Below are 27,654 nucleotides of genomic sequence, written 5' to 3' on the forward strand. Positions count from 1 at the left end.
GACATGTCGGAGGTGCTCGGGGAGCCCAACAAATCACGTCCATATGTCCTGGTCGTGCCCGGCGCTGGATGGGTTTTGGAGGGGTTTTGCGAGGACTATGTCCAAGGTGGTGAACGCCCGGGTCAAGCAGAGCTGGGGATTGGCATTATTTGGGGTATTGGACGAGCCGGGAGTGCAGGAGGCGAAAGAGGCCGGTATTCTGGCCTTTGCTTCCCTGGTAGCCCGGCGGAGGATTTTGCTACTATGGAAAGATGCGAAGCCCCCTAGTATGGAAGCTTGGATCAATGACATGGCAGGGTTCATTAAGCTGGAGAGGATAAAGTTTGCCTTGCGAGAGTCTGTGCAAGGGTTCTCCAGGCGGTGGCAACCGTTCCTAGACTATCACGCAGAGCGTTAGGAGGAGGTCTGCAGCCGGGGGGGGGGTCTTTTGGGGTGGCGTTTGGGTGAAGGCGGTTTTTTTTCCCTGTTTGTGCTTTTAAATGATATGGGGGAAATCCAATGTATAATTTCTGATTGTTGTGTTTTTGTTTCACTTTTCTTGTTGGGGGGGGGGATTTGTTGAAAAATTTGAATAAATATATATATATTTTTAAAAGTTGTGGGTCAGGTGAATTCCATGATACACTTTGGGGTGCTCTAAACCCTGGCCCATAAAATGATGTCAAACTTAGCAGTAATAATGTGGACATGCCGGCGTTGGACTGGGGTGGGCACAGTAAGAAGTCTTACAACAACTTCTGGTGACGGCGGGCGGGAGGCGGCCGCACAATGGAGGGCTCCTGTTCGGCAACGGCATTTTCGGGGCTCTAAGCCCGGTCCCACGGTCCACGGAGGCGGCAGAAGCAGGGAGAAGGCACGGAGGAGGCACAGTGAAGATACAGGAGGAAAAAAAGAACAAAGAAAGATGTTGAGGGTGAGCAAGAAAACGGCCGGAAAAAAAAACAGCTAAAGGTCCGTCGGGGAGTGGAAAGGTCACCGCGGGGTCACCAAGGAAAATGGAGGCTGGAGCACCAGGGAAGGCCGCACTGCTTACGGCTGAAGAAATAACTAAGGTGATGGCTGCGGAATTTGAAAAGCAGTTGGCGCAGATTGCGAAATGCATGGAGACTGAGGAAGTAGATGAGAGAGGTTTTGAGTGTGCTGGTGGAGGAGGCGGTTTCCCCGGTGAGGATGGAGGTGGCGAGCGCAGTGGCGGAGGTGCGAGAGCAAGGGGAGGCGCTGAAGGAAGTGGAGGAGACGGTACTGCAGCACGGTGATCAACTTACCTCGATGGGGAAAGAGATGCGGAAGGTGGTGGATACTAACTAGGATCTGCGAGGAAAGATGGAAGACCTGGAAAACAGATCCAGGCGACTGAATTTGAGGATTGTGGGGCTGCCCGAAGGAGTTGAAGGACCGAAGCCGACTGAGTATTTTGCCGCGATGTTGGCAAAACTATTGGGGGAGGGGGAGGATCCCTCCTGATATGAACTGGATCGGGCTCATCGGTCGTGGAGGCCTGTACCAAAGGCGAGTGAGCCGCCAAGGGCAGTGACTCTGTGCTTCCGTAGGTACAGGGTGAAGGAGAAGGTCCTGAGCTGGGCCAAGCAGAAGCGGGTGGTGCAGTGGGCTGGAGCTGGTATAAGTGTATACCAGGACTTTACGGTGGAGCTGGCAAGGAGGCGGGCTGCCTTCGACCGGGTGAAGAGGGCACTGTACATTAGCAAGGTGCGGTGTGGCATTGTATATCCAGCGAAGCTGAGGGTGACTTACAAGCTCAGGGACTTTTATTTTTGAACGGCGGAAGCAGCGGAGGAGTTTGCGAAAGCAGAAGGACTGTGGCAGAACTGACAAATTGAGGAATGGCCATGTGCCAATGTAACCTCATGACTGTATTTTCTTCTTTTTTGTATCACTGCGCGTGGGTGTAGAGACTAAAGGAGCCAATGTGGTATATATTTGGACAAGGGAAGGGACGGGACTTTCACTCGAAATGAGGGTTCTTTGGGGTGTAGGTGGATATGCTGGGTTTGTGTGCTAAAAGGGGATCTTTGGGCTTTCCTAGGGCCGGGCAGCTGGGAAAGGGATCCGGGCGGGGGCCTCCACGCTGGCCGGTTTAAGCCGGCCAGTGAACGGGAGTGAGGTGGGGGGAGGGGCTGCGGCCATCGGAGCCTGGCAGAACCGGGTCCGAGTGATCTAGCCGGGGTGGGAAGTTGGGGGGAAGGAACCGAGGTTGGGAGGAGGAGTTTTACAAGAGGCAGTGGAAGCTGTGTAAGATTAAGGGTGACTACGGGTAATCCCTGATTCCTTTTTGTCATTTGTTTATGTAAACATAGAACACAGAACAATACAGCGCAGTACAGGCCCTTCGGCCCACGATGTTGCACCGAAACAAAAGCCATCTAACCTACACTGCCATTATCATCCATATGTTTATCCAATAAACTTTTAAATGCCCTCAATGTTGGCGAGTTCACTACTGTAGCAGGTAGGGCATTCCACGGCCTCACTACTCTTTGCATAAAGAACCTATCTCTGACCTCTGTCCTATATCTATTACCCCTCAGTTTAAAGTTATGTCCCCTCGTGCCAGCCATATCCATCCGCGGGAGAAGGCTCTCACTGTCCACCCTATCCAACCCCCTGATCATTTTGTATGCCTCTATTAAGTCTCCTCTTAACCTTCTTCTCTCCAACGAAAACAACCTCAAGTCCATCAGCCTTTCCTCATAAGATTTTCCCTCCATACCAGGCAACATCCTGGTAAATCTCCTCTGCACCCGCTCCAAAGCCTCCACGTCCTTCCTATAATGCGGTGACCAGAACTGTACGCAATACTCCAAATGCGGCCGTACCAGAGTTCTGTACAGCTGCAACATGACCTCCCGACTCCGGAACTCAATCCCTCTACCAATAAAGGCCAACACTCCATAGGCCTTCTTCACAACCCTATCAACCTGGGTGGCAACTTTCAGGGATCTATGTACATGGACACCTAGATCCCTCTGCTCATCCACACTTTCAAGAACTTTACCATTAGCCAAATATTCCGCATTCCTGTTATTCCTTCCAAAGTGAATCACCTCACACTTCTCTACATTAAACTCCATTTGCCACCTCTCAGCCCAGCTCTGCAGCTTATCTATATCCCTCTGTAACCTGCTACATCCTTCCACACTATCGACAACACCACCGACTTTAGTATCGTCTGCAAATTTACTCACCCACCCTTCTGCGCCTTCCTCTAGGTCATCGATAAAAATGACAAACAGCAACGGCCCCAGAACAGATCCTTGTGGTACTCCACTTGTGACTGTACTCCATTCTGAACATTTCCCATCAACCACCACCCTCTGTCTTCTTTCAGCTAGCCAATTTCTGATCCACATCTCTAAATCACCCTCAATCACCAGCCTCCGTATTTTTTGCAATAGCCTACCGTGGGGAACCTTATCAAACACTTTGCTGAAATCCATATACACCACATCAACTGCTCTACCCTCGTCTACCTGTTCAGTCACCTTCTCAAAGAACTCAATAAGGTTTGTGAGGCATGACCTACCCTTCACAAAGCCATGCTGACTATCCCTGATCATATTATTCCTATCTAGATGATTATAAATCTTGTCTCTTATTATCCCCTCCAAGACTTTACCCACTACAGACGTGAGGCTCACCGGTCTATAGTTGCCGGGGTTGTCTCTGCTCCCCTTTTTGAACAAAGGGACCACATTTGCTGTCCTCCAGTCCTCTGGCACTATTCCTGTAGCCAATGATGACATAAAAATCAAAGCCAAAGGTCCAGCAATCTCTTCCCTGGCCTCCCAGCGAATCCTAGGATAAATCCCATCAGGTCCCGGGGACTTATCTATTTTCAGCCTGTCCAGAATTGCCAACACCTCTTCCCTACGTACCTCAATGCCATCTATTCTATTAGCCTGGGGCTCAGCATTCTCCTCCACAACATTACCTTTTTCTTGAGTGAATACTGACGAAAAATATTCATTTAGTATCTCGCCTATCTCTTCAGACTCCACACACAATTTCCCATCCCTGTCCTTGACTGGTCCTACTCTTTCCCTAGTCATTCGCTTATTCCTGACATACCTATAGAAAGCTTTTGGGTTTTCCTTGATCCTTCCTGCCAAATACTTCTCATGTCCCCTCCTTGCTCGTCTTAGCTCTCTCTTTAGATCCTTCCTCGCTACCTTGTAACTATCCATCGCCCCAACCGAAACTTCACACTTCATCTTCACATAGGCCTCCTTCTTCCTCTTAACAAGAGATTCCACTTCTTTGGTAAACCACGGTTCCCTCGCTCGACGCCTTCCTCCCTGTCTGACCGGTACATACTTATCAAGAACACGCAGTAGCTGATCCTTGAACAAGCCCCACTTATCCAGTGTGCCCAACACTTGCAGCCTACTTCTCCACCTTATCCCCCCCCAAGTCACGTCTAATAGCATCATAATTGCCCTTCCCCCAGCTATAACTCTTGCCCTGCGGTGTATACTTATCCCTTTCCATCATTAACGTAAACGTCACCGAATTGTGGTCACTGTCCCAAAGTGCTCTCCTACCTCCAATCCAACACCTGGCCTGGTTCATTACCCAAAACCAAATCCAACGTGGCCTCGCCTCTTGTTGGCCTGTCAACATATTGTTTCAGGAAACCCTCCTGCACACACTGTACAAAAAACGACCCATCTATTGTACTCGAACTATATCTTTTCCAGTCAATATTTGGAAAGTTAAAGTCTCCCATAATAACTACCCTGTTATTTTCGCTCATATCCAGAATCATCTTCGCCATCCTTTTCTCTACATCCCTCGAACTATTAGGAGGCCTATAAAAAACTCCCAACAGGGTGACCTCTCCTCTCCTGTTTCTAACTTCAGCCCATACTACCTCAGAAGAAGAGTCCCCATCTAGCATCCTCTCCGCCACCATAATACTGCTCTTGACTAGCAGCGCCACACCTCCCCCTCTTTTGCCTCCTTCTCTGAGCTTACTAAAACACCTAAACCCCAGAACCTGCAACATCCATTCCTGTCCCTGCTCTATCCATGTCTCAGAAATGGCCACAACATCGAAGTCCCAGGTACCAACCCACGCTGCCAGTTCCCCTACCTTGTTTTGTATACTCCTGGCATTGAAGTAGACACACTTCAAACCACCTACCTGAACACTGGCCCCCTCCTGCGACGTCAAATCTGTGCTCCTGACCTCTATACTCTCATTCTCCCTTACCCTAAAACTACAATCCAGGTTCCCATGCCCCTGCTGCATTAGTTTAAACCCCCCCCAAAGAGCACTAACAAATCTCCCCCCCCAGGATATTTGTGCCCCTCAGGTTCAGATGTAGACCATCCTGTCTGTAGAGGTCCCACCTTCCCCAGAAAGAGCCCCAGTTATCCAAAAATCTGAATCCTTCCCGCCTGCACCATCCCTGTAGCCACGTGTTTAAATGCTCTCTCTCCCTATTCCTCATCTCACTATCACGTGGCACGGGCAACAACCCAGAGATAACAACTCTGTTTGTTCTAGTTCTGAGCTTCCATCCTAGCTTCCTGAAAGCCTGCCTGACATCCTTGTCCCCTTTCCTACCTGTGTCGTTGGTGCCAATGTGGACCACGACTTGGGGCTGCTCCCCCTCCCCCCTAAGGACCCGGAAAACACGATCCGAGACATCACGTACCCTTGCACCTGGGAGGCAACATACCAAATATGAGTCTCTCACGCTCCCACAAAATCTCCTATCTGTGCCCCTGACTATAGAGTCCCCAATTACTAATGCTCTGCTCCTCTCCCCCCTTCCCTTCTGAGCAACAGGGACAGACTCCGTGCCAGAGGCCCGTACCCCATGGCTTACCCCTGGTAAGTCGTCCCCCCCACAAGTATCCAAAGCGGTATACTTGTTTCTCAGGGGAACGACCGCAGGGGATCCCTGCACTGACTGTTTTTTCCCAGTCCCTCTTACAGTTACCCACCTATCTCCAATCTTTGGTGTAACTAATTCCCTGAAGCTGCTATCTATGACCCCTTCTGCCTCCCGAATGATCCGAAGATCTTCCAACTCCAGCTCCAGTTCCCTAACTCGGTCTTGGAGGAGCTGGAGATGGCAGCACTTCCTGCAGGTAAAATCAGCAGGGACACTAACTGCATCCCTCACCTCAAACATCCTGCAGGAGGAACATGGCACTCCCTTCCCTGCCATTCCTCTAACTTTCTACCAAGATCTGGCTCACAACTAAATTAAATTTTTATAAAAAATAATAATAATATAATAAAATATGGTACTTACCTCAGACCAATGGGTTTTATTATTAGGTTAGAGGAGGAGGGCGGGTGGGAGACACTACACGTGTAGTGTCTCGGGTTTCCTCTCCACCAGAATTTATTGGTGAGGGTCTTCCCAGACGTCCGCGGGTCGACTTCCTGTTCCCGCCTAAAAAACTAATTTAAAAAAAAAAAGAAAAATTCTCAGCTCCTGCTGAAATTGACTAACCAGCCAGCTCCACTCCCGCCGAAATCGACTGGCCTGCCCCTGCAAAGACAAGTGCTTTTAAAGGTTGACTTACCTCCCAGCAACCTCCTTCCGCAATGCTCCCGCTGAAACTGACTCACCAGCTGTTCTCCCACCGAAATCGACTGGCCTGCCCCTGCAAAGACAAGTGCTTTTAAAGGACAGACTTACCTCCCAGCAGCCACTTCCGCACTGCTCCCGCTGAAACTGACTCACCAGCTGTTCTCACGCCGAAATCGACTGGCCTGCCCCTGCAAAGACAAGTGCTTTTAAAGGCTGACTTACCTCCCAGCAACCTCCTTCCGCAATGCTCCCGCTCAAACTGACTCACCAGCTGTTCTCACGCCGCCGAAATCGACTGGCCTGCCCCTGCAAAGACAAGTGCTTTTAAAGGTTGACTTACCTCCCAGCAACCTCCTTCCGCAATGCTCCCGCTGAAACTGACTCACCAGCTGTTCTCACGCCGCCGAAATCGACTGGCCTGCCCCTGCAAAGACAAGTGCTTTTAAAGGTTGACTTACCTCCCAGCAACCTCCTTCCGCAATGCTCCCGCTGAAACTGACTCACCAGCTGTTCTCCCGCCGAAATCGACTGGCCTGCCCCTGCAAAGACAAGTGCTTTTAAAGGACAGACTTACCTCCCAGCAGCCACTTCCGCACTGCTCCCGCTGAAACTGACTCACCAGCTGTTCTCACGCCGAAATCGACTGGCCTGCCCCTGCAAAGACAAGTGCTTTTAAAGGTTGACTTACCTCCCAGCAACCTCCTTCCGCAATGCTCCCGCTGAAACTGACTCACCAGCTGTTCTCACGCCACCGAAATCGACTGGCCTGCCCCTGCAAAGACAAGTGCTTTTAAAGGTTGACTTACCTCCCAGCAACCTCCTTCCGCAAACATGCGGGTTGTGGTTCGGGGGTTGGTGGGTAGATGGGATCGTTGTTATTATGGGGACTGACATATCTTGCTGATTATTGTTTATTGTTGATGGATGTAAATGTGGGAGAAAATGTGAAAAAGGAGGAGAATAAAAAAAAAAAAAATTATTTTAAAGAAGTCTTACAACAGAGTTAAAGTCCAACAGGTTTGTTTCGAATCACTAGCTTTCGGAGTGCAGCTCCTTCATCAGGTGTTATTGTTATTGGTAGCCTGTAATAGTTATTGGTAGCCTGTCCTGACTTTGGCCTCTGCCTCCCCAGTTCTACAGCACCATTTTCCGTCAACCCAGCTGACTCAATTTGCACGCTCTCGCACTTCTTGTGAGGCTTCCACACTGGTGTGATCAACATGGAGCTTTCTCTTGGGATGAAAATGGAATGTGGCGACTGGGGGCTTTTCATAGTAACTTCATTTGAAGCCTACTTGTGACAATAAGCGATTTTCATTTTCAAATGCAAACTTCACCTTGCATCGCAATTAACTGGCATATTAGATTAACCAGCACCTCCGATTCCTGCAGCATGCCAGATAACAGATTTCCCTGTAATAATGATCAGATAATCGGCTTTAGCGATGTTGGTTGAGGGTTAAATATTAGCACGGATACTGGGGAGAACTCTCCTGCTCTTCAAAATAGTGATTGTGGAATCTTTTATATCTACTGAGGAGACAAATCTCTGATTTGGATGGTGCACCTCTGACAGCGCAGCACTCAATACTGTCTCTGGAGAGAACCAAGATCTCTCAATCTGCTGACTCAGGTGAGGGTGCTACTGCTGTATCATGGCTGTTGCTCAGTTTATCCTGCAATATGTCTTTGTGCTAAAAGGTGTTTTTGTAAAAGGAATTGTGACTTCAGTTGAAATCTGTGAAGGAAATGGGAAGTGCACAACATGTTAAGACCATAATGGTTCAGTAACTGATTAAGGTCTGGTTAACAGAAAACTATTTTCAATAATATATTCATCAAGTTGACTCTTTCTGTCCTTAAGCCTGTGTTATTCCTGTTACCTGTGGCACTTGTAGTTTCTACCGATGGGTTTAAAATCTATAGAGGAGTTATCCAAATACCAGGTGTGCTCCAAGTAGCTAAGCGGCCCAGAAAGAAGGGAAAGGAATGAACAGATTATGCAACAATTTCAAACTTGCAGAAAGCCCTGTGGGAGCACGGAAACAGATACTAAATTCCATTTTTAGTGTTACTGTATTTTGCTGCTAGTATTCCAACGTATTGTTGATGGATTTTTCAGCTTGCTAACCATGATAAAACTGGTGTTGCAGATTTGCCACCATTAACTTAATCTCTGTCATAGAACTAAAGAATTCCTACAGTGCAGAAGGAAGCCCATAGAATCTGTTCCATCCTCTTGATAGAGCACCCTATCCCTGTAACCCAATAACCCCACTTAACCTGCACATCTTTGGACTGGGAGGAAACAGACCAACCGGAGGAAACACCCACAGGCACAGAGAGGAAGTGCAAACTCCACACAGTCACCCAAGGCCAGAATTGAACCCCGGTCCCTGGCGCTGAGAAGCTGCAGTGCTAACCTGCTTGTGGCAGAAAATCTGCCATGATAGCACAATGGTTATCACAATTGCTTCATAGCTCCAGGGTCCCAGGTTCGATTCCCGGCATAGGTCACTGTCTGTGCGGAGTCTGCGCGTTCTCCCCGTGTCTTCGTAAGTTTTCTCCAGGTGCTCCGGTTTCCTCCCACAGTTCAAGGTGGATTAGTGACGCTAAATTGCCCTTAGTGTCCAAAAAGTTTGGGTGGGGTTACTGGGTTAGGGTGGAGGTGTGAGCTTGGGTAGGGTGCTCTTTCCAGGCTCAGCCTAATACAGGTGCTCTTTCCAAGGGCTGGTGCAGACTCGATGGGCCGAATGGTCTTCTGCACTGTAAATTCTATGAACATCAGTTTTAAGCCTAGGTGGCTGGTTAGAAACATGCCCTATACAATAAGATGGGCACTCTTACCGGACTCTGTCTCCCTGAAAGATTCTGTAAAAACATGAGTGAGGATGTGGTTGTAGCATAATTTTTCATCAAGATCAATATTTCTTAATGACTGGTGGGCTATATGATATTTTACCATTATGGCAGCTCTTGACCACTTCCACAGGGTTCAAGCAGGAGAGTTATGCTGAACATTTATAATGCTCTGGTTGGCCTATTGCATCCAGTTCTGCTCACTGCACTTTAGGAAGGATATGAGTGAGAGCCCTTGAGATATCTTTACCAGAGTGGTTCCAGGGATTAGGGATTTTAGTTAGTTGCAGGGGTTAGGTTGGAAATACTGGGTTTGTCCTAGGAACATAGGAGATTAAGGAAAGATTTGGTAGAAATGTACATGGTTATGATGGGTTTAGAGGAAAAACTGTTCCCATTAGTTGCTAACATCAGGACTAAGGAACACAAGTTTAAGATTTTGTGCAAGAGATCTCGCAGGAATGTGATGCAAAACTGTTTTTAAATACACATGGTAATGACCTGGAAATTGCTGCCCACTAAGATGATGATCAGAGATTTCAAAAGGAAAATTGGATGGGCAGTTGAAGGAAATATATCTGCAGGGATAGAGCGGTCCAGTACAACTGACTGGATTCCTCTACAACGAATCGACCTCTACCATTAATGACTAAGTACTGCATATTTTCGGCACTTTACTTTTCCTCCGCAACATTCTTTCTCCCTGTAGTCATATCAGTGGAGTAGTGCTGCTTCATTATGAATGAGTTGCTATCTGGTTCTATTTATGAACGTGCAAATGAATTGGGAGCAGGAATACGCCATTTGGACACTCGAGCTTGCCCCGCCATACAATAAGATCCTGGCTAATCTGAAAGTAACCTCGACTGCCTATTCCCACCTATCCCTGATGACCTTTCAAGCCTTGCTTATCAACAATCTATCTCCCTCTGCTTGGAAAATATTCAATGACTCTGCTTCCACTGCCTTAAATGGACAACCCTTATGTTTGAATAGTGAACCCAGTGGGTACAAGCCGAGCCTGTCCAATGCTTCTTCATAAGACAGCCTGCCTATTCCAGGTATTAGCCTAGTAAACTTTCTTTGAACTACTTCCAATGGGTTTAATCCTTCCTTTAAATAAGGAGACCAATACTGTACACAGAACTCAAGATGCAATCTCACCAGTGCTCTGTATAACTACTTTTGTATTGTATTTCCCTTGCAATAAATGTTAACATTCTATTAGCTTTCCTAATTACTTGACGTATCTGCACACTTTTTGCGATTCCTGAACGAGAAAACCTAGATCTCTTTGTATCTCAGAGCTCTGCAATCTCTCACCATTCAGATAATATTGTTTCTTTTCCTGCATATAGACTTTCATCTGTTGCAATGGCGTTGTTTTCCTGAAGCAGGTCACTAGCCTGCCACCAGCTGGAGGGGTGCCACTCCGCATCCGGCATTGCTGACCCATGAGTCTCCCTACTCTTAACCTCTTACCATTGGCATGTGTTGGAAGGTTGATTTTGCAGGTTGATACTCAATCTGTTAGCTGCATTGTGAATGCACTTTCTTTGGCCATCAGGTCCTGGAGTGGGACTTGAGCCCGGAGTGTCTGGCTCCGAGAGAGGATGCTACCCACTGCACCATAGGACCTCAGTTCAGATATTTTTTTTATTACTCTTCCTGCCAAAATGGGTAATTTCCCACATGATACTCCCATTTGCCAGATCTTTGCCAACTCAACCTAGGGCGGCACGGTAGCACAAGTGATTAGCACTGTGGCTTCACAGCGCCAGGGTCCCAGGTTCGATTCCTGGCTTGGGTCACTGTCTGTGCGGTGTCTGCACGTTCTCCCCCTGTCTGCGTGGGTTTCCTCCGGGTGCTACGGTTTCCTCCCACAGTCCAAAGATGTGCAGGTTAGGTGGACTGGCCATGATAAATTGCCCTTAGTGACCAAAAAAGGTTAGGAGGGGTTATTGGGTTACGGGGATAGGGTGGAAGTGAGGGCTTAAGTGGGTCGGTGCAGACTCGATGGGCCGAATGGCCTCCTTCTGTACTGTATGGCCTCCTTCTGTACTGTATGTTCTATGTTCTATCTATATTCCTTTATAACTTCCCTATATCCTCTTCACAATTTACTTTCCTACCTATCTCCATGTCATCAGCAAATTTAGCAACCATACCATCGATCCCTGCGTCCAAGTCATTTAATAAATTGTAAAAAGCTGAGGCCCAGCACTGATCCCTGTGGCACACAACTTGTTACACCTTACCAACCAAAAAACAGCCCATTTATGCATATTGTTTCCTGTTAGCTAACCAATCATCTTTGTGTGCCAATGAATTACCCCCTACACCATGAGCACTTATTTTCCACAATAACCTTTGCCGTGGCACTTCATCAAATGCCTTCTGGAAATCTTAAGTAAATCTGCCATCATGCCCCTTTATCCATAGCACATTACTTCTTCAAAGAACGCCAATTGGTTAAGCATGGTTTCCCTTTTACTCTCCCTTTTGCTCAGTCATACTTCCCCAGTGATTGTAAGTTTCCCGAGTTCTTCTCTCCCGTTTCCTGATTTATAGCTGCAGAAACAAGAAAGTCATTTGCCACATCATCTGCTGCTAAATTCATCAACAGTCCTACCGATCCTGTCCCAGCCTTCATAGTTGGGAATAACATTTTAAGTTCTCCATACATTATTAGATATTCAAAATTAGGGTTGGTATTTTGTGACTGCAGTGCTAGAGAATTCTATTATCAGCACTTCAAGGCAACCGCAAGCATCATTACTAAATGTCTTTATGTGGCTTTAACCGGATGTATTGTGCAGAAGGCATAGTTCAGCCTTGTGAACAATAGCCAGAAAGTATTTTTGTATTTTGCCAGCAAACTAGCCTGTACAACCACAAGTATCCTCAAGCATTAGTAGTTACGGAATGACCTCATATGGTTTGTTTGCAGGCTCCCAAGATTTCGAGTAATACCACAAAATCAACCAGGGTGACAAAATAAGCATCAGCTAAATATAAATTTTGGCAATTGTTTTTCAATTCCTTCTCCAGAAGGAGCCAAATCCCAAAAGGTTGAAGACCTATCGGTGCAGGCAACTCTCCAGTTCCTCACTCATCCCTCATTTATGAGCCTAGATAATATTCAACCTTGGAAAAGATTTTGGAAGATTATGGGTTTCGCAGCTAAGCGCAAACTCGTTCACTTGCATACTTTTCTGTCGCGAGAAATATGCATTACTACCTTGATTTTGGGACATTCCAGTCAGAATGATTCTGCATAACACCAGGAAGCGCACTGTTGTATTCAAGAAAATGGTTTGTCAGCAGCACCTTCCTGAGGGCAGCTGGAGGTAAACAAAAAGTGCTGGTCTTGCCAACAATGCCCACTTCCCATGAATATATTTTTTTAATGTTTTCAGTCTCTGGCTATCTAGATTGGTTTAATCTTCACTCTCTTTTATGGATATAGTGCTCAATTTAGGGAATTGCACAGAAAGAATGATAAATTGTCATAGGGTCCAGCCCCAATTTAAAGACGCTATACAAGTTATTGTTGAATGAATGGCATAGTTCTGCCCTTCCATTGAATCATAAAGCAACAGTACCGGAGTCCCAACTAGAATATCAAAAAATTTTAAATCCGTATTGGTAACTACATAACTGGACTATGAGCAACCAAAGAAAAGGCCTGAATTAGAATCCCGCTACCAGCATTTCCCTTCTGTTGGATTGAACTAAGAGTGGCCCCGGTTGTAGACTTCGCAAACCTCATAGTCTGAACTTTTTAAACCCCTTAAGAATGTTGGGATGATGGTTTTGTAACACTATTATATAAAACTGAAATGGGGTTTGGATGTTTTCTTTTGAATGTTAAGGCTGAATTTTGCTCTTCTGTCTTTCAGCTCCACCTGCAAAACAAGATGGAGCTACACAATCGACCGAACAAATTCTCCTGAGCGCTGGTACACGGAAACGACCACCTACAAAACGGAGCCTAACCGAGCTCAAGACACCACCCAAACAACCTCGTAAGGCACGATCACCAATGAAGAGAAGGCGAATGAAAGATGAGATTGCTTCAAGTAATCCTTCAATGTCTGAGTTACGAAGAAAACGCAAAAGGACCATAACTGAACCGTTGACCATTGTGCCAATAGTGTGCAAGGAGACCCAACCATTTTCAAATCGAAGCAATGTCATTGGCAACAAAGGAACTGTCATCAAGGCGCAGCTTTGTCCAGCCACCATTGCTCCCAATGGCTGTAATTTCCACATGGCCACCTGTGTTTCCATGGTGGCCAAGAATCCAAATTTAAATGAAACCTTTGAAACCATAGATGCAAGTCATCACGCTTGCTCCGATATAACCATTGGTCCTTCAGCTGTTCGGAGACCAGAAGTAACTGTGAGCCATAAGATCTTTGCACAGACCCCTAATGCATTTCTAGAGAGGTTAGTCTATATTTATTAACTGTTCTTTATGCTGCTAAATTTGTTTTTCATGTATTGTCCCAATAGATTTTTGGATGTCACTGAAACAGGAAAATCATGATACAAAATACTGTGGATGCTGAAAATCTGAAATAAAAACAGAAAATGGTGGAAAAACTCAACAGGTCTGGCAACGTCTGTAGAGAGAGAATCCATTAAATTTTCGAGAGGGTTAACTCTCTTTCTCTCCACAAATGCTGTCTGACCTGAGTTTTTCCAGAAGTTTGTTTCTAAATTGTGATGCGATGTGCTTTTGAGATTTGAGATTTTACTTGCCTTTGCAAGATGTGCTGCTTCAATTCTCCCTCTATTTAAGGTTTTCATTGACTTTCCTGCATTTTCTATCTCGTGGCATTGACCGTTATCCCTTCTAACCAGAAAACACATTGTATTGCTTTCTGAATTTCTGAAATTCGTTCATTTATTTCATGTCCTTTGTGCTCCAGGCTTTATCAGGTTAAATTTTAAAAATGTTGCAGTGTCTTGACCGCTATGAAAAATGAGATGTCGTGCCAGCAGCTGTGCAGGAATAGAAATGGCAACTTCCGGTTGGGGCGATGCGGAGCTAAGCCGCACATTTTGACAGCTCCCGCTATAACGGACTTTTGGGCTCTCCGGAGGAGCCCCAATGGAAATTTTTTGATCAAATCCCGTGTGGGAAGGTGAAGTAAGGTTCCCCCTCCGTCGTATGGCGGGGATTAGCAGTGAAGCCTCGGAAAAAGTGGCTTTGGAGCAGCGGCAGAAATGAAGAGGAAAAAACAAGATGGCGGAGGGCGGAGATCGAGCAGCATGGGGGCCGGACCAGCAGGAGTTTCTCAGGCGCTGCGTGGAGGAGCTTAAAAAGGAGGTGCTGGCGCCAATGCTGTTGGCGATCGAGGGGCTGAAGGAGACCCAGAAGGCCGAGGCGGTAGAGCTCCGAGAGGTGAGGGATAAAACTAACGAGGACGAGAATCTTGGGCCTGGCGGTGAAGATGGAGGCACACAAGAGGTGGGCCGAGAGATTTGAGGTCCTGGAGAACAGGTCGAGGAGGAAGAATCTTCGGATTCTGGGTCTCCCCGAAGGAGTGGAGGGGGCTGATGTTTGGGTGTATGTGAGCACGATGCTCCATTCACTGATGGGTGCGAAGGCCTCTCCGAGCCCCCTGGAGCTAGAAGAGGCTCACCGGGTCCTGGCAAGGAGACCCAAGGCTGGCGAGCCGCCAAGGGCGATAGTGGCGAGGTTCCATCGCTTTGTGGACAGAGAGAGAGAGTGTCCTGAGATGGGCCAAGAAGGAGCGGAGCAGTAGATGGGAGAATGCGGTGATCCGAGTCTACCAGGACTGGAGCACGGAGGTGGCAAAGAGGAGAGCTGGCTTCAACCGGGCCAAGGCGGTGCTGCATAAAAAAAGGGTGAGATTCGGAATGCTGCAGCCAGCGCGACTGTGGGTCACTTATCAGGACTGACACCACTATTTCGAAACGCCAGAAGAGGCTTGGATCTTTATCCAAATGGAAAAATTGGACTCTAACTGAGGGACTGTGGTTGTGGGGGAGATGTTGACTGTATACAGGGTTGTAAATATGGGTAACGAATGTTTCACCGGTGGGACGATGGATGGGGATGGGGGAAGAGTTTTTTGATGGGACAGTGGGGAATGCGGGCGTCGGTGCTGGAGGGAGGTGAGACTCGGGGATGGGGGAATTGGGATAAGGCCGCAACAGGAGCTGCGCCACAGGGGGCGGGGTGGGGCTGGCTCAGGAAAGCACGGGCTTTTTCCCGCGTTAGGGAGGGGGAGATGGAGGAACGCAAGGAGGAGGAAGAATTTCCACAAGGTGGGGGGGGGGTCAACGGGAAGGCGGGGGCAGCTGGAGTTAGCTGACTTACGGAAGTATTATGGGGGAGCAAAAGAGCTAAATTCGGATCTAGCGGGGAGGGGGGGGGGACAATAGGGTTGCTGCTGCACTAGCCGAGGGGGAACTGAAAATGGAAGAGGTGGTCGGGGCGGGGGTTCCCCGTCTTTGGAACTGGAGGGTGCGGGAGACGCGGGCACGGGACTGGCCTAAGATACGAGATGGCTAGTCGGCAGGGGGTGGGGGGTAACCCCCCAATCCGGCTGATCACGTGGAATGTGAGAGGCCTAAATGGGCCGGTTAAGAGGGCCCGAGTATTTGCGCACTTAAAGGGACTGAAGGCAGACGTGGTCACGCTTCAGGAGACACATCTGAAGGTGGCAGATCAGGTCAGGTTAAGGAAGGGATGGGTATGTCGTCTTTTTAAATTTTTCCTACTTCAAGACTGTGAAGAAAACAACTTTACAACTCTGTTTCGAAATAAATAACTTTGTCTTTATTGACCAAAGTCTGCATGCAGATGTCTACAGGTTAGAGAGAGAGAGAGCTGTTAAGGTAAACCTGCTCATTCTTTCTCAAGCTCGCAAAGACATGGAGAAAACGTTCAATATTTATACAAAAGCTGTATCATTTTACAAAAACAGACCTTGTTCAAAAATGTCAATACAGTCATAACTTGTGATCAAACATGTTGTCATGGAAAGACCCTGACTCGGCTTATTTGCAGTATTTTGTCTTTAGAGGGTTTAAGACGTGGTCCTATTTTGTTTTTACCTCTGCCCTCATGATGCCTTGACGCAGATGGACCTAGGTCATGAGGAGGTTGTGTTATTAGGACATTCCTAGATCGTGGCTTTGTTATCAGGTTTTAATAAGGTCAGGCACTATTTTCCCTCTTCTGGCCTTGTATGATACAATTATGTGGATTCTTAGCTTTGTCTAGTTTGTCAGGGTCTGATCTTGGCACTTAGCTGACACAGCTGTCTCACACTTGGTTACATAAGTTGGCTATTTTTCCCATCATGCTATTGCTGAGTTTGTACACTTTCACAGGTAGGACAGGTGTTCCATTCGGGGCTGGATGCGAAGAATAGAGGGGTGGCAATACTGGTGGGGAAGCGGGGGAAGTCGTTTGAGGCCAAAAACATAGTAGCGGACAATGGAGGCCGATACGTGATGGTGAGCGTTAGGTTGCAGGGGACAGGGGTGGTATTGGTAAATGTATACGCCCCGAATTGGGACGATGCTGGATTCATGAAACGGATGTTGGGGCATATTACGGACTTGGAGGTAGGAAGCTTGATAATGGATGGGGATTTCAACACGGTGTTGGACCCAGCACTGGATCGCTCCAGATCTAGGACCGGAAAGAGGCCGGCTGCGGCCAAGGTGCTCAGGGGGTTTATGGATCAGATGGGGGGAGTAGATCCGTGGAGATTTGCCAGGCCTTTGGCCAGAGAATTTTCTTTTTTCTCCCATGTACACAAGGCCTACTCCCGGATAGATTTTTTTGTTCTGGGCAGGGCATTGATCCCGAAAGTGGAGGGAACGGAGTATTCGGCCATTGCCATTTCAGACCACGCCCCGCACTGGGTGGAATTAGAGCTGGGGGAGGAGAGGGACCAACGCCCGCTGTGGCGGTTGGATATGGGACTGCTGGCAGACGAGTAAGTGTGTGGGAGGGTGCGGGGGTGCATCGAAAGGTATCTGGAGGCCAACGACAACGGGGAGGTGCAGGTGGGAGTAGTATGGAAGGCGCTGAAGGCGGTGGTCAGGGGAGAGTTAATCTCCATCAGGGCTCATGGGGAGAAGAGAGAGGGCAGGGAAAGGGAGAGGTTAGTGGGGGAGATTTTAAGAGTGGACAGGAGATATGCAGAGGCCCATGGTGAGGGACTCCTCAGGGAGAGACAAAGTCTCTAGACGGAGTTCGACCAGTTGACCACAGGGAAGGCAGATGCACAGTGGAGGAAGGCACAGGGGACGATGTATGAGTATGGGGAGAAGGCGAGCCGGATGCTGGCACATCAGCTCCGTAAGAGGATGGCAGCGAGGGAAATAGGTGGAGTCAAGGATGGCAGGGGAACTACGGTGCGGAGTGCGGTGAAAGTGAATGCGGCATTCAAGGCCTTCTACGAGGAGCTGTATAGGTCCCAGCCACCAGGGGGAAAAGAGGGAATGCGACGATTCTTGGACCAACTGAGGTTCCCGAGGGTGGAGGAGCAGGAGGTGGCTGGTTTGGGGGCGCCAATTGGGGTGGAGGAGCTGGTTAAAGGACTGGGGAACATGCAGGCAGGGAAGGCCCCGGGACATGATGGGTTCCCGGTGGAGTTCTATAGGAAGTATGTAGACCTGTTAGTCCCGTTGCTGGTAAGGACCTTCAATGAGGCAAGGGAGGGGGGGACCCTGCCCCCTACAATGTCAGAGGCGACGATCTCTTTGATCCTGAAGCGGGATAAGGACCCACTGCAATGCGGGTCGTATAGGCCGATCTCGCTCCTCAACGTAGATGCTAAGTTGCTGGCAAAAATGTTGGCTACGAGGATTGAGGACTGTGTCCCGGGGGTGATTCACGAGGACCAGATGGGATTTGTAAAGGGTAGGCAGCTAAATACCAATGTGCGAAGGCTCCTAAACGTGATAATGATGCCATCGATGGAGGGAGAGGCGGAGATAGTGGCAGCTATGGATGCGGAGAAGACCTTTGACCGAGTAGAGTGGGAGTATCTCTGGGAAGTGTTGCGGAGGTTTGGGTTTGAGGAGGGGTTTATCAGTTGGGTTAAGCTCCTATTAGAGCCCCGGTGGCGAGTGTGGTTACGAATCGGCGGAGGTCGAAGTATTTTCGGCGGTATCGAGGGACGAGGCAGGGGTGCCCCATGTCCCCGCTGTTGTTTGCATTAGCAATTGAACCTTTGGCCATGGCATTAAGGGAGTCTAGGAAATGGAGGGGGGTGGTGCGAGGGGGAGAGGAGCATCGAGTGTCGCTGTACGCAGACGACCTGTTGCTGTATGTGGCGGACCCAGTGAAGGGGATGGTGGAGGTCATGCAGATCCTAAGGGAGTTTGGGGATTTCTCGGGCTACAAGCTCAATGTAGGGAAGAGTGAGCTCTTTGTGGTGTATCCGGGGGATCAGGGAAGAGGGATAGACGACCTACCGTTGAGGAGGGTGGAAAGGAGCTTTCGATACTTGGGGATCCAGGTAGCTAGGAGCTGGGGGGCCATGCACAAACTTAATTTGACACGGCTGGTGTAGCAGATGGAGGAGGACTTTAAACGGTGGGACATGTTGCCACGCTCACTAGCGGGCAGGGTACAGTCGATTAAAATGGTGGTCCTCCCGAGGTTTCTTTTTGTATTCCAATGCCTTCCAATTGTGATCACGAAGGCCTTTTTTAAGAGGGTAGGCAAGAGCATTATGGGTTTTGTGTGGGCGAGTAAGACCCCGAGGGTAAGGAGGGGGTTCCTGGAGCGTAGTAGGGATAGAGGAGGGGTTGCGTTGCCGAATCTGGGTGGCTACTACTGGGCAGCCAACGTGGCGATGATCCGTAAGTGGGTGATGGAGGGAGAGGGGGCGGCATGGAAGAGGTTGGAGATGGCGTCCTGCAAAGCAATGAGCCTGGGGGCGCTGGTGACGGCACCACTGCCGCTCTCGCCGACAAGGTACACCACGAGTCCGGGGGTGGCGGCAACGCTAAAGATCTGGGGGCAGTGGAGATGGCACAGGGGTGCGATGGGAGCCTCTGTGTGGTCCCCGATCAGAGATAACCATCGGTTTGTCCCAGGAAGGATGGATGGGGGGGTTTCAGAGCTGGCATCGGGCAGGGATTAGAAGAATGGGGGACCTGTTCATCGATGGGACGTTTGCGAGCTTAGGGGCGCTGGAGGAAAAGTTTGGGCTACCCCCCGGGAAATGCTTTCAGGTACATGCAAGTGAGGGCGTTTGTGAGGCGGCAGGTGAAGAATTCCTGCTGCTCCCGGCACAGGGGATTCAAGACAGGGTGATTTCAGGCGTATGGGTCGGAGAGGGCAAGGTGTCGGCGATATTCCAGGAGATGAAAGAAGAGGGGGAGGCTTTGGTAGTGGAGCTGAAGGGTAAATGGGAAGAGGAGCTGGGGGAGGAGATTGAGGAGGGTCTGTGGGCTGATGCCCTAAGTAGGATTAATTCCTCTTCCTCGTGTGCCAGGCTTAGCCTGATACAATTTAAGGCTGTTCACAGAGCGCACATGACTGGGGCGAGACTGAGTAGGTTCTTTGGGGTGGAGGACAGATGTGGGGGGTGCTCAGGAAGCCCGGCGAACCATGCCCATATGTTTTGGTCGTGCCCGGCACTGGATGGGTTCTGGAGGGGAGTGGCGAGAACTATATCTAAGGTGGTGAAAGTCCAGGTCAAGCCAAGTTGGGGGCTAGCATTATTTGGAGTAGCGGACGAGCCGGGAGTGCAGGAGGCGAAAAAGGCCGGCATTCTGGCCTTTGCGTCCCTGGTAGCCCGGCGGAGGATCTTGTTAGTGTGGAAAGATGCGAAGCCCCCCAGTTTGGAAGCCTGGATAAATGACATGGCAGGGTTTATCAAGTTGGAGAGGATACAGTTTGCCTTGAGAGGGTCTGCGCAGGGGTTCTACAGGAAGTGGCAACCGTTCCTAGACTATCTCGCGGAGCGTTAGATGAAGTTCGGTCAGCAGCAGCAACCCAGGGGGGGGGGGGGGATATCTTTCTTGTGGAGGGGGAGAAAGAGGGAGGGATGGGGGGGGGGAGAAAGAGGGAGGGATGGGGGTGGGGGGAGAAAGAGGGAGGGATGGGGGGGAGGGGAGGGGAGAAAGAGGGAGGGATGGGGGGGGGGGAGGAGAAAGAGGGAGGGATGGGGAAGGGGGGGGGTTTCTGAGGGGCATCTGAGCAAGAAAATACATGAATGATCCGGAAAACTGATATGTACGGGAGGAATCCAATGTACAAAGTTCTGTATCATATTGACTTGCCATGTTTATGTCTTGCTATGCGAGCTTTCTTTTCTTTTTGTTACGGCGGGGGGGGGGGGTTGTTTGTATGGTTGAAAATGTTGTTTAAAAATTCTTAATAAACATATTTTTAAAGAAAAAGAATAGAAATGGCTTGAAAATGGTCTTGTGGTAATATCAAAATGGGATATGATGGTCAATTGCCAAAATAAAAGAGCACAAAACATGCTTTACGCATTATGACAGTTGATTGGGTTTGCATCTCAATCGGTAATCTTATTGGAGAGGTTTTCAGATTTTTCTGCAAACTTAATTATTTTTAAATATATTGTAGTTCGTGCCTTGTAGGAAAACCAACAGTGCTGATAAGAAGCAAGTTCCAGGAATTTGACCCAATGACAGTGCAAGAACAGCAAAATTGTTTCAAGTTAGGATAGCGTGTGACTTGGAGGGAACTTGCAGGTGGTGGTGTTCCCATGTATCTGCTGCCCATGTCCTAGGTGATAGAAGTCGCAGGTTTGAAATGTACAGTTAAAGGATACTTGATGAGTTGCTTAGGACATCTTGTAGATGGTACACAAGGCTGCCACTGGGTGTCGGTAGTGGAGAGAGTGAATGGAGTGCCAATCAAGCAGGCTACTTTGTCCTGGATGGACAAGCTTCTCAAGTGATGTTGGAGCTGCACTTATCCAGGCAAGTGGGGAGTATTCACTCCGGACTTGTGCCTTGTAGATGATGGACAGGGAGTCGGGAGGTGAGTTATTCCTTCAGAATTCCCAGTCTCTGACCTCTTGTAGCCATAGTATTTATATGGCTAATCCAGTTCAGTTTCTGGCCAATGTTACTCTCCAGGATGTTAATACTGGGGGATTCAGCGATGGTAATGCCATTGAATGTCATGGGGCAATGGTGAGATTCTCCAAGGTTGGCGATGATCACCTGGTACTTGTGTGGCATGAATATTACTTGCCACTTGAAAATGAAAATGAAATGAAAATCGCTTATTGTCACAAGTAGGCTTCAAATTAAGTCACTGTGAAAAGCCCCTAGTCGCCACATTCCGGCGCCTGTTCGGGGAGGCTGGTACGGGAACAGCCCAAGCCTGAATGTTGTTGAGCTCTTGCTGCATAAGGACATGGACTTCTTCAGTATTTCAGGAGTTGTAAATGGTGCCAAACAATGAACATCCCACTTTTTTAATATAAATTTAGAGTAACCAATTCATTTTTTCCAATTAAGGGGCAATTTAGCATGGCCAATCCACCTACACTGCACATCTTTGGATTGTGGGGGCAAAACCCACACAAACACTGGAAGAATGTGCAAACTCCACACGGACAGTGACCCAGAGCCGGGATCAAACCTGGGACAGTGCTATCCACTGCGCCACCGTGCTACCCCGAACATCCCACTTCTGACCTTATGTTAGAGGAAAGGTAATTGATGAAGCAGCTGAAGATGCTTGAGCTTTAGGACCCAATCCTACGGAACTCCTCCAGTTATGCCTTGGGGCCGAGATGATTGACCGCCAACAACCACAACAACCTTCCTTTGTGCTAGATAGGACTCCGACCATAAAGACATAAGAGCAGACGTAGGTCATTTTTGGCCCATTGACATTCAATGAGATCATAGCTGAGCTGATATAATCCTGAACTCCACTTTCCCTCCTTAACTCCATAACCCTTGATTCCCTTGTGATTAAATATCTGTCTACCTCAGCCTTGAGCATACTTGAGTCAGCCTCTACAGCTCTCTGCTGTGAAGATTTCCACAGATTCATTACCTATGGAAAGACAAAATACCTCTTCATCACTATCTTAAATGGGTGGCCTCTTACTCTGCAATTATGCCCTCTGGTCCGAGACTCTTCCATAAGAAGAACACATCCTCTCCCCATCTACCCTGTCAAGCCCCCTGAGAATCCTATATGTCTCAATAAGATCACCTCTCTTTCCTCTAAACTCCAATGAGTACAGGCCCAACCTAATTTATCTCCGGGATCAACCTTGCGAACCTTCTCTGGACTACCTCCAATGCCAGTATATCTTTCCTTGGATAAGGGGACCAAACCTGTTCACAGTATTCCAGGTGTGTCTAACCAGTGCTTTGTAAAGTTATAGCAGGATTTCTTTATACACTCCATTCCCTTTGAAATAAAGGCCAATATTCCAAAAAAAGAGTTTTTGCCCCACTGGCATTCGCCCCAATCCCCATTGACTTCAGTTTTGCTAGGTTTCTTTGATTCAGTCAAATGCGGCCTTGATGTTGAGGGCAATCACTTGTCACCTCAAATTTGTCACAGGCAGTTCTCATCCTCATAACAACATGATGGCAGAGAAATGCATTTCTTTGAAACTAATTAGTGACTAACAGCAACATTTAGAGTATGAGCAAAAGATTGTTACTTTTTTTTATTGTAGTAATTTTCTTCATTCTGCCTCGTGTCACCGTAGTCTTTGAATCATTTCCTGGCTGAAAGGATGACAGGGTCATCTGTTCCCAGGCCATAATTTTTCCCATTTTTTTGCTCAGTGCTGTTTTATTTCATATTTGCAGGTTGGTGCTGCCACATTTTGCACCTCAAAATCAGCCTGGAGCGCTGTTCACAGCCAGAAATCAATCAGCGTCTGCCACTAAGCCTACAGTGCAAAGAAAGAGAAAATCTGTAAGGTATGTCAGTTGCAAATTGAATTCATAGGCTTTAGTTTTGAGATTTTGTTCAAGGTTCCTGAAAGTGACTTTTAAAGTTGAGATTAGCGTAAACATGTTGTTTTTAGAGATGAAGCACTATTAATGGTAAGTGCCTATCCGCCAATTAGGAACAAGAGTAGATGATTTAACCCCTCGAGCCTGTACTGCAATTCGTTTGGAATGTGGGGAGAATCCTGTTTATGGAGCACGGCAGTCTTTTGCACAGTTGTCATTTAAGATTGGGGTGTGAATATAACTAAGAGCTTCCCTGGCAACATATCTACTTTCTAATAGGCGACTGCAGAATTTGTACTTTGGGGACAGTGATCACAGGACTACTGTATTCCATCAGGAGAGTTCTGCAGACACTAATGTTATGACCAAATGACACCATTTTCTTAAAGTTTGCAATAATTACTGTTTAACAAACTAAATAAATTGGCCAAAAATCAGTAACAAATACAAAATGTAATGGATAGTTGATATTAATTTCATTTTGTATTTTGAAAAATATCCAATTAAAACTGTAAATGTAATTGCAAGTAACACATTGGGGCATTGTACTCTTCCGTACATCAAAAGCTAGCACGCATTGAATTACAGAATGGTTGCCACACGGAAAGAGACTTTTCCTATCCATGATAGCTCTCATCAAGAGTAATTTAGCTCTTCCACCACCCTAGCCCTTTCCCTTCATGATTGAATCTGCCTCCACCAGCTCTTCAGGCGATGCATTCACTGCACATAAAAAAGTCCTCTTGTTACCCTTGGTTCTTTTGCCAATCACTTTAAATCTGTGCCCTCCAGTTCTTCATTTTATTTCTTTTTATTTTCTTTGAGTACCTGAGTAAGTCAGACACTATTTGTGCAGCTAGGTTTAGTTATTGCATGTGTTTGAGCTCTTTATCACTTGCAATTTGCACCCAAATCTGACTCTGGTAATAGCGGAACTCTCCCAATGTAGCTGCCACAGGATTGAATTTGCTCAACGCCAGGGACCCGGGTTCATTTCTGGCCGTGGGTGACTGTGTGCAAATTCCACACATTGTCCAATGCCTGCGTGGGTTAGGTGGTTTGGCCATGATCAATGCATGGAATTACAGTTTATAGGGTGGGGGAGTGGGCCTAGGTAGGGTGATCTTTCGGAGGGTCGGTGTTGACTTGATGAGCTGAACAGCTTTCTGTACTGTCGGGATTCTATGTAAATTCCTGTAGAATTGTTGACTGCTATTGGGTCCCACTTAATTTCAGGAACTACTACCAATTCCAAGGAGAGTTTTCCATAGAAAAAAAATACTTCATGCAAGGCTAACAGAAAGTAATTTTGCTGGGTTTGCACTGTGCTACTTTCCAAAGAACTTTTGGGAACCTCAAGCTATAAATGCTCATGGAGACTGGTGCACATGATAAAGTGCTCGTCTTAGCTGTGAAGTCTGTCATCTGCTTGCTCTCCTAATCAGGAATTAGCAATGATGAAGGGCAGATGAGTGCAACGCTCATTTCACCCGTCATATGGGGTCCAGTTTTCATTCAAAGAGCAGCTGACTGCAGATTTGTCCAACAATCATAGAGCTACATTTGATCAATACAAAATTGAAACATTATTCCGAGACACTAGGAGCATATGTTTAAAATGAAGAAACTTTTCAAATTACTGTAATAAACTGAATCTGAAAGTCATAGCAAGAGGACTTGCTTTCTTCATTTTATTTATGAAGGTTTAAAGGAAAATACTTCATTCTGTAAGCTTTTTGTTGATTTCCACCACAATATAATAATTCTTGCCTTTGTCTTTTCTTTCCCAGTGGCATCTCACCCCACATCAATGGCCAGAATAAATGGAGGAGGTCACAAGCCAGCAATCATCGACCATTGTCAGGTAATTTAGAAGAATTGTAACAGGATCTAATGTAGGATATTAGTGCTTGCACCATCCCACAATATTATATTAAAGTTGATGAGAAGTATGATAAATACTCCATTTGACAGTGCTGATTGAAGTTTTGTTTCTGGATCCTGGAGGGAAAGGCTGGGGGGGGCCGATGCAGGAGATTAAAGTCTTGCATCTCCGGTGGCTACTAAATGAGGCAGACTCATTGTTCTCTTTACATACTCCTTTAATCATCAGCTGACTATGTACCCTCTTTACCCACAACTCTCCTTCAAATTCTTGCCATTTGTCCACTAAACTGACCCGCAGCCCCCTTGTTCTAGAATGCACCATACCCCACATCTCGTATAATGTAAATATGATGAAAATGTGAAAAAGGAGGAGAATAAAAATATTTATTTTAAAAAAAGAACAAAGAAGGGTACAGCACAGGAACAGGCCTTTCGGCCCTCCAAGCCTGTGTGTCGATCATGGTGCCCTTAGTAGGTCCGTATCCCTCTCTTACCTCCCTATTCATGTGCCCATCCAGATGCCTCTTAAATTTTGCTAATGTGCCTGCTTCCACCACATCCACTGGCAGTGCGTTCCAGGCACCCACCACTCTCTGCGTGAAAAACCTACCCTGCACGTCTCCCTTAAACTTTCCCCCTCTCAGCTTGAACTGTGCTCCCCCTGTAATTGACACTTCCACCCTTAGGTTTAGCACTGGGTTAAATCGCTGGCTTTGAAAGCAAACCAAGGCAGGCCAGCAGCCCGGTTCAATTCCCGTACCAGCCTCCCCGAACAGGCGCCGGAATGTGGCGACTAGGGGCTTTTCACAGTAACTTCATTGAAGCCTACTCGTGACAATAAGCGATTTTCATTTTTCGTTTCATCCAGCTTTTTTTCAACTGCAGCTAAGGATCCCTTGAATTATTGTTTTCAGTGGCAGTGTTCAGGTCAGCAGGGTTGGAATATGACATCTTAATTTCATCATTCATTACCTCCCCAATTTGCATGCATCAACATCCCATTCTCTGGCTGCTCCAGTAGCCTAGGGAGGTCCACTCAGACATCATGGCAATGGCTATTGCACCCATTGGCTTGCTGCCTAATCTTGACTCAGCTGCTGTACTGTTTTAAAGTATCCATATAGCAATATGAAATTTCACCCTCACCCGCCACCCACTGGATCTCCGTGTTGCTCTTTTATGAGTAAGTTGGCGAGTTATGAAAATGACTGCTCAAGTCTGGTCTCCAAGATCAATAGCCAAAGAGGAAATCACCAGACTGCCACTGAAGTTCACTGGCTACCATTTATACCAGGTGAAGCAGATCAATTTTAAACATGGCACAAAACACTTTGGTGTAGGGCTTCAGCAGGAGAGCCAACCGATCAGGACTGGACCAGTAGCAGATATCTCAGTGCAATGAAATATTAATAACAAAGATGTGAACTCCACTGCACTGGAGGCGGAGAGAAAATGTACGTTCAGCAATAGCTTAAATCATTTGCAGTTCTTGGAACATCGGATTCCTCCATCCCTCCCACAACCTCACTATAAAATGCTGCCCTTCCTGTAATCAAGCTTGCTGCTGATCTGAGGTTGCAAGTTTAATAATTAAAATCGAGAGACCATTTAAAGAAAGGGAAATGTGCCATGTTCCTCGTACCCTGATGAGCACACGATTGACAGAGCAAAGTAAATAGTTACACCAATCACTTCTTGTTCTTTCCCAATGTTAAGGATTCTAATGAATGTTCCAGGTTTCTGCATGAAAAAAAATATTCTTTTATGTTTGTGCTATCACTGAATAGGAAGACTGCCAATAATAATCCATTGATTAATAGCCACTAATTGATCTGTGCACCTGACCCCCTAGATCCAAGTGGCATAGGGTCTGAAATTCCATTCATAACTTGGCAGCAAGTATAGGCAGTGTGGATTTCATTTTGAATACAATTATCACGTGTGACCTAATCATCTTTTTCTTACACAGCACAGTGTAGCAGCTCAAGGCTACATCCAGTGGGCAAGGAAAGCACTAATGGCGGTGCAGCATTCCCAGTCAACCAGGGCTTCCAATTCCTGCCGCAACCCAATTCGAAGAATTCAAATAAACCATTTGCTTTCTGACCAGTATTTCTTGTGAAGGTGTGACGCAATAATTAATTGCATTTGATTGTTGTGTAGATGTTGCACAAGTATCCTATCATCTTGACAGTATTTTGAATTGTGTTAATTCTTTTAACTTCTTTCAAGCCTTGTTAAGTCTTGAAATGATGCCTTCTCCCATCCTAATTCACCCCCTTTCCCCAGGAGGGCATGGAGCTCTGGATCATGGGCATGTTTGTTGTCAGTCTCTGCCTCGCTCTGCAGGTGCTCAACA

At 47.3% G+C, this 27,654-nt stretch overlaps 1 protein-coding gene across 2 annotated transcripts in view; it reads left to right on the forward strand.

The window, feature by feature from the left end:
- The window catches only part of LOC140403997 (kinesin-like protein KIF18A), a 128,453-nt gene extending 101,046 nt beyond the window's left edge, over positions 1-27,407 (forward strand). For both annotated transcript variants that reach the window (XM_072492327.1, XM_072492328.1), the window contains 4 exons: positions 13,331-13,880; positions 23,259-23,372; positions 25,199-25,272; positions 27,265-27,407. In XM_072492327.1, the coding sequence (XP_072348428.1) occupies positions 13,331-13,880; positions 23,259-23,372; positions 25,199-25,272; positions 27,265-27,401 (875 nt within the window). In that variant the 3' untranslated portion in view covers positions 27,402-27,407. The remainder of the gene's footprint in view (positions 1-13,330; positions 13,881-23,258; positions 23,373-25,198; positions 25,273-27,264) is intronic.
- Positions 27,408-27,654: the final 247 nt, after the last annotated feature.

Source organism: Scyliorhinus torazame, chromosome 29, assembly GCF_047496885.1.
Source record: "Scyliorhinus torazame isolate Kashiwa2021f chromosome 29, sScyTor2.1, whole genome shotgun sequence".
NCBI classification, from domain to species: Eukaryota; Metazoa; Chordata; class Chondrichthyes; order Carcharhiniformes; family Scyliorhinidae; genus Scyliorhinus; species Scyliorhinus torazame.